This window comes from Plasmodium gaboni, chromosome 8, assembly GCF_001602025.1.
Source record: "Plasmodium gaboni strain SY75 chromosome 8, whole genome shotgun sequence".
NCBI lineage: Eukaryota > Apicomplexa > Aconoidasida > Haemosporida > Plasmodiidae > Plasmodium > Plasmodium gaboni.
Window position 1 is genome coordinate 520,609 of NC_031488.1, and position 7,176 is coordinate 527,784.

Consider the following 7,176-nt stretch of genomic DNA (forward strand, 5'->3'; position numbering starts at 1 on the left):
GATTTTATATTTTCTTTTTCTCTAAATTCAAAATTGCTTTCTTTTTTGTTTTGTTTTCTCTCTTTTTTTATTTTATTTTTTTTTTTCCTTTCCTTCCTTCTTTCATTTTTTATTTTCTTATATAGAAAAGTATTTATTCTTTTTTGTAGTATGTCATATTTTTAATAGAATATGAATACATATTGTATATAAATATTATATATTTTAATAAAAGATTAATAGAATATTCTTTGAATTTTAAAAATATAGGAATATTTATTGTTCCCCAATATATATATATATATTATATACATTTTAATTTATGATGCATAAACAAATATTTTATATAAATACATTTTAAATAATAATTATACTTTATAATTAATTGTATTATATAATAATATATTTGATTTTAAATTTTTTTTATGTTGGTTCATTGAATTATTATTTTATTTATTATATTTTTTTTTTTTAACGTTTCTCTTGATTCATAATATATATATTTTATATATATATATATATATATATTTCTTTATTTATATATTTTTTATATGGATATAGTGCCTTTTGAAGAGGAGGATAATAATATAAAAGGCAGTGAATCCTCAAGTAATGTAGTGGATAAAGATTGTAAAACATTTTATTTATTGAATCCAGATGGTATTCTCGATTCAGTAGCAGGGTTAGAAAATTTATGTATATCTTATATGAACATATCTTATAAACCCATAATATGTTATAAATGTTTATCATTTTTTGAATGTGAAAATAATTGTAATTTTATAAGGTGTCCTAAGTGTAAAATAATAAATTCTGTAGTACCTCATGATAAATTAGGAAGAAAAGTAATAATAGTTATATGCTACCAGTGTAATAATAGAAACATAACAAATATAGAATGTATATATATTCGTTGTTATTTATGTAATTCTATTAATTATTCCAAGTATACACCTTTTAATATTAATATAGATGAAACAAAATATGACAACAAATTTAAATACAAAGATAAAGAAAAACATAAGAGAGAACAAAAAGAAAAAAAAAAGAAAAGAATAAAAAATAACAACAATAATAACAATAATAATAATAATAATTATTATTATTTTAAATATAATTGTTCAAATAAAAATAAACATAATTATACAAATAAAAAGAATAAAAATAATAATATGGGGAAAAAAATAATTAACTTATTTAACCTTTCCACTATGTTCACATGTATTAAACTTCCAAAGGATGATACATTAACAAGTGTTATATCATCCATAGGAGAAAGAGAAATTAATAGTGATTATAGATGTAGTAGAAAAAATAGTGCCCCTAGTATAAATACAGAAAATAATAGTATTTATAATAGATATCGTATTAATAGTATAACAAGTATAAATGATAATACTAGTCAGCAAATGAATAATGAAGAGAAACAACAGAACGAAGATTTTATATTTCATCCTAATGATTTTTTTAATAATGAAAATTTAAATAATTATTTATATGGAGAAAGATTAGATGAAGAATTTATATATAATAATAATAGAAATAATAATAATAATAATAATAATAATTATCAACGTAAACATTTTTCGAACGAACCTTTTCATGGGTATGTACCTGATGGAAGATTTATTCAAGATGATAATAGAAAAAAATTTATAAAAACTGGTAATAGTAATAATAATTATTATAATAATAACTATAATAATTATAATAATTACAATTCCAATGAACCTTTTAATAATGAATATATTAGGAATCCAACAAATAATTATAACAACATAAATAATAATTATATACAAAAAAATAATAATAATAATAATAATTATATAAAAATGAATGACAATAGAAATATGTATATCAAGGATAGTAACAAAGGTATGTATAATAATAATAATAATAATATGATGATGATGAATCAAGATTATAATAATTATAAACAAAATTATTATCAAAACAATCCACAAGGAACATGGAATAAAGATAATAAAATATATCCTTCCAATGATTATAAGTCAAATAGACAAGATAATTATTATGACCGCATAGGAGGACTTGTAGAAAATGGAAATGTTAAAAAAAAAGCTATGATGTTCAATAATATGGCACATGATTCTTCTTCGAAACATCATGCTTCTAAAAATCAAAGTCTTTTGGATATAGAAAAACAAAAAGAAAATGATGTTAAGGCGTGTATTGAATATTTTAATAAACTAAAAAAAGGTAATGATATTAATCTTAAAGCCATACTAGAACGTGGTAATTATAAAGAATTAAATATACCAAAAGAACATTTAGAAAACGGAATCTTTTATAAAAACGTAGAATTTTATCAAAAACATAATTTAAAAAATTATGTAGATCATTATAATAAAACAAATGCAATAATGGAAAATAAAAATTATATCAATAAAGATTTATCAAAGCATAATAATAATGAATATTATAAAGATAAACATCTTAATACTGATAATAAGAATAAATTTTCAGATAACTCCAATATTAACAATTCAAATAATAAATATGATGAAGATAAAAATAAAAAAAATAAACGTTCAGCAAATGATTTATATGATTCCAAACAATCTAACACATATGACGCTAATGCAAATAATAAGAAAAAAATAAAAAACGAAAACGCACGAAAACCTACATTTTACACAAAAGAAGAATTAATCAAGGACTTTTTTCGTTAACATCATTATATATAGACAAAATATAAAAATATTATATATATATATATACATATATATGTATTTTTATTTATATATAATTTTTTCTTATACCCCATTTAAAAAAAAAAAATTGGGTATAAATTTCGTTTTGATTAATTAAATATGATGAAAACAAAAAAAAAAAATTTTATTTTAATTAAATCAAATAATTAAAATTTCATTTATTATATATATATATATATATTATTTATAAATTATATTTATATGAATAAAATTTTTTAGGTATATATTTTTTTATTTTCAAAGATTATATATATATTTGTTTTAATTTTTAACTACTTATCAGTGAAAATAATAATTGTCTATTTTTTTTTTTTTTTTTTTAAATTAATTATAAACAAAATAATAAGAAATAATAATAATATTTTATATAATTAATAATATATTTTGAATTAAGAAAGATTAAAATAAATGCTCATAAAGATAAAATGTCTAGACCTAAAATACAAGTGACATGAAAAGATTAAAACAATTTTTCTTCATTTAGCCATTACATTTTATTAGAATCAAAACTGTATATATAAAAAAATAATAATATAATTAATTATAATCTAATGCACAAAAAAATAAAATAATGAATCAATAAATAAGGAAATAGATACATCTCTATGAAATTTTTTTTTTTTTTTTTTTTTTGTTTTATTCCTTGTCCACTGGATATGACAAAGTATTGAACACACTGGTTAATTGAAGACCTTGTGGGTGACTTAAGTATTCTCCAACTTCTGCATCAAAAATGGCTATAGTTTGGGCATTTAATAGATGACCAAGATTATCACTGGGACAATTAGAACCTAACAATATTTTACAATTTTTAGTTTCTTGAAATATAAAAGAAGTAACTTCTTTACTTTTATTTATGCATTTTAATTTTGCGGCATGAATAGATCTTCCTTTTTCGGGTTTATTCAATCTGATATCAAAAGAAAATTCATATTTTAATAACTGTCCATCAAAAAGGATGTATATATCTACATCCGATTCACTGCTTTTAATAGCTGTAATGTTATAATCTTGACCATATTCTAATTTTCTTATACATTTTGGTCCATCAAGTTTTACATGTATGTGAATATTTGGAGGAATAGATACAATTGCAAGGGTATCAATTTTTTTTCCAATTAATTTTAATCCTGGAGAAGGTAATTTAATTTCTAATTCTTTTGGTATAATAATATGTCCCCATTTAAATAAATGAGCAAAGAATCCCCATTTTCCTCCTTCGTGTGGGATATTTGGAATTAGTTCGCATTTTTTCAATGAGCTCAAAGCAAAATCTCCATATGCAATGGCTAAATTAGAATGTGGATTAACACATAAGAAACCATTATTGAAATCTACTGATTTGACAGTTACATTTTTCTTTTCATTTATATTTATAATAAGTGCTGTTTCTGCATTTATACGTATCAATGTAACATGTTCATTCAATATACTAACAATAATTTTCCAATTTTTTAAAAAGGTAGGAAACCTTTCTGTGTGATTGTAATTGATCTTTTCTTTAAATCCAGGAAGTCTAATGTGAACATCTTTTTCACCTTCGATAACTACATAACAATCCTCTTTTCCCCAGGCCTTTGCATCATATCTTCCTGATAATATAGATTCAAATTCTGAGGGAATCTCAGGTAGTTGAACTAAAAATTTAATTCTCTTATCATTAAAGATAGTAGGTCTCAAAGCAATTTCATCATGATTTGATAGTGAATACCATCCTTTCTCATCACAATATTGAAATTGGTTCCATATAACAGCGTTGTCTGGTGTTTTAGCGCTATCTGGTGGTGTTTTAAACGTACATTCTATAATGTTTGTCATATTTTACAAATTTAAATGAGAAATGAATTATAAATTGGTATAATATATATATATATATATTGAAAATAAATAAATATAAGTATATTTCTCTAAATCAAACACAATATAATGAATTCACAAAAACAACATTTAATATATGATCTTTAAAAATATTATGAAAAAAAAATATATATACGTAGGACAAATTGTTTTTTTAAGAATGAAAAAATAAATTATGGAAAGACATTTTTCAAAATTATTTTTATTTATCACCACAAAAAAAAAAAAATTATGTATAGCAAATATATTCATTTATTGATGAAAACACATTAAATTAAAAAAAAAAAAAAAAAAAAAATAAAATAAAATAAAATAAAAAAAGCATGTTGTAAAAAACCTGAACAAAATTGCATATAGCCATAAATTTTGAGTGAAATTGCAACAATTTGTTCTGAACAAATTTTTTTTTTTTTTTTTTTTAATAAAATGGCTTGTAAACTAACTATTTATTAATCAACTTTTTTTTTTTTTTTTTTTTTTTTTAATATGGTGTGCACCCTTTTCAAAATATAGACAGAAATAAATTTAAAATATCCTTTTGCATTTATTATATATTCATGTAATGTATATAACGTTTAGCATATCTAATTATGTAACAATATTTGCGAATATATAACAAGAATATGTACATTTATAATTTTCATATTATACTTCATATTATGCCTTATGCTGAACATATAAAAATGTAGGAGTCTTATAAAATATATAAATATTTATATGTAGAACCTAAAAAGTTATATAATATGTCCACATATATATATGTTACACAAAAAATAAGTCAGAATTAATTTGATGTAGAAAGACATTTTTTTTTTTTTTTTATAATTTTATAAAATACTTATTTTATAATTCTAATATAAAATCATAATATTAAAATAAGAATATACCTACAAGCATGTAATTTTTTATTTTTTAATATTTGTGTCATTGATATAGACATATTATATATATGTTTGTATTTATGTATACATCCCATATTTTAATTTTTAATACTTTTTTGTCAAATTTTTTTTTTTTTTATTTAAAATCAATAAATCCTATTGAACGGATTCATTAAATAAAAAATATGCAAAATGTCAAAAATAAGTAAAAGAGGGGAAATATACTTTAATGGATTTTTAAAATATTCTAAAAAGAAACAGAAAAAAAAATCTCTTGGAAATGAGGATGTTGGAAAAATAAAAGATATAAAGAAAACAAAAATATCAGATAACCTCAAAGATATAAATTCTTCATATAGTTTAGATGAGAAAAGAAACGAAAGTATAAATATGGTATCAAAAAAAAAAAAAAAATATAAAAATAATGAAGAGAATGAAAAAAAAAATAATGATATAATAATTAATGATTCGAAAAAAAATACGAATGTAAAATCTAATAAAAACGTTTTAAAAAAAAAATTGTTGAAAAAAAGTTTTACACCAAATTTTGAGAATAAAACAGGTTCTATTGTTAATAATATTATTTGTGATGCAGATCCTTCAAATCGCGATAAAAATAATAATACGTTAAAAAAGGAAATAAAACGAAAAACAACAAACATACAAAAAAAGAAGACAAATAATATATTAAAGTTATCAAATTCATCAAGGAAAAGGAGTAATGGTTTAAAAAAAAGAAATTTAAATAGTAATAATAGTTCATCGTATCTTAATAACAGTTATGGTAATTTCTCCTACTTTACAGACTATAATAATTATAGCATTCGAAATTCTTCTTATGATATGAGTTCTTCTCATAGAAAAAACAAAAACAATACAAAAAGAGTATGTGTAAAATATAAATATGAATTACCAACTATAGCTTCTTTAGGAAAAGTAAAGAAATTAGATTACTTAGGATTAACCATTGATGATGTAGAATTAAATAAAAAATCGAAAAAACTTTTATATAATTTATCTAATTTATACTTTGGAAATAGTAAACTTCAAAATAGTCTATATTGCAATAAAAATTCTAGTCATGGAGGAAAGAAAAAAAAAAAAAAAAAAAAATTATAAATAAAATGAAATGCCCATGAAAGGATGAAAAAAAAATATATTATTATATATATATAAATAATTTAAGGATTAAATGAGCTATAGAAATGCATTTTATTAGTGCTATTTTTCTTTTTATATTTATTTTATTTTATATGTAACCAAATTATACAGCAATCTTTTAAAAAAATATGTTCTTTTGGTTATCATATTTTATTTATTCATATATTTCGTGTAATTAATTTTCTTTTGTTTGCATACATTTTTATTTCATATATGTAAAAACGTAAGACGGGTAAAAAACTTTTTTAAAAAAAAACACCTTATAAAAAAAAAATACGTAAAATTTATAAAATAAAAAAATAAAAAGAATATTTTTATATGTATCATATATATTATAATAATTTAAAATATTCGTACAATTTATATGTTATAAATATAATAATATTTCAAAACATGGAATGTATTGAATGTATTGGCTAATAATTTTTTTTATTGTACTAAAAATATATTAGCATGTAAAGTCACATAAAAGAATAATAGCTGATTATATATATATATATATAAATATATGATATGTTTTGTATACAATTATAAATTAGGCTCTTTAATATATATATATATAT

At 19.6% G+C, this 7,176-nt stretch overlaps 3 protein-coding genes across 3 annotated transcripts; 2 read left to right on the forward strand and 1 right to left on the reverse strand.

Moving 5' to 3' along the window:
- Positions 1-530: 530 nt before the first annotated feature.
- PGSY75_0814500 (hypothetical protein) lies at positions 531-2,672 on the forward strand (the record flags this gene model as incomplete). Its single annotated transcript, XM_018785273.1, has 1 exon — positions 531-2,672. The coding sequence occupies one exon, from the start codon at positions 531-533 to the stop codon at positions 2,670-2,672; it is 2,142 nt and encodes a 713-aa protein (XP_018642240.1).
- Positions 2,673-3,350: 678 nt separating this feature from the next.
- On the reverse strand, positions 3,351-4,532 carry PGSY75_0814600 (hypothetical protein; the record flags this gene model as incomplete). The annotated part of the gene is made up of 1 exon (XM_018785274.1): positions 3,351-4,532. The coding sequence occupies one exon, from the start codon at positions 4,530-4,532 to the stop codon at positions 3,351-3,353; it is 1,182 nt and encodes a 393-aa protein (XP_018642241.1).
- Positions 4,533-5,644: 1,112 nt separating this feature from the next.
- Positions 5,645-6,571, forward strand: PGSY75_0814700 (hypothetical protein; the record flags this gene model as incomplete). The annotated part of the gene is made up of 1 exon (XM_018785275.1): positions 5,645-6,571. The coding sequence occupies one exon, from the start codon at positions 5,645-5,647 to the stop codon at positions 6,569-6,571; it is 927 nt and encodes a 308-aa protein (XP_018642242.1).
- Positions 6,572-7,176: the final 605 nt, after the last annotated feature.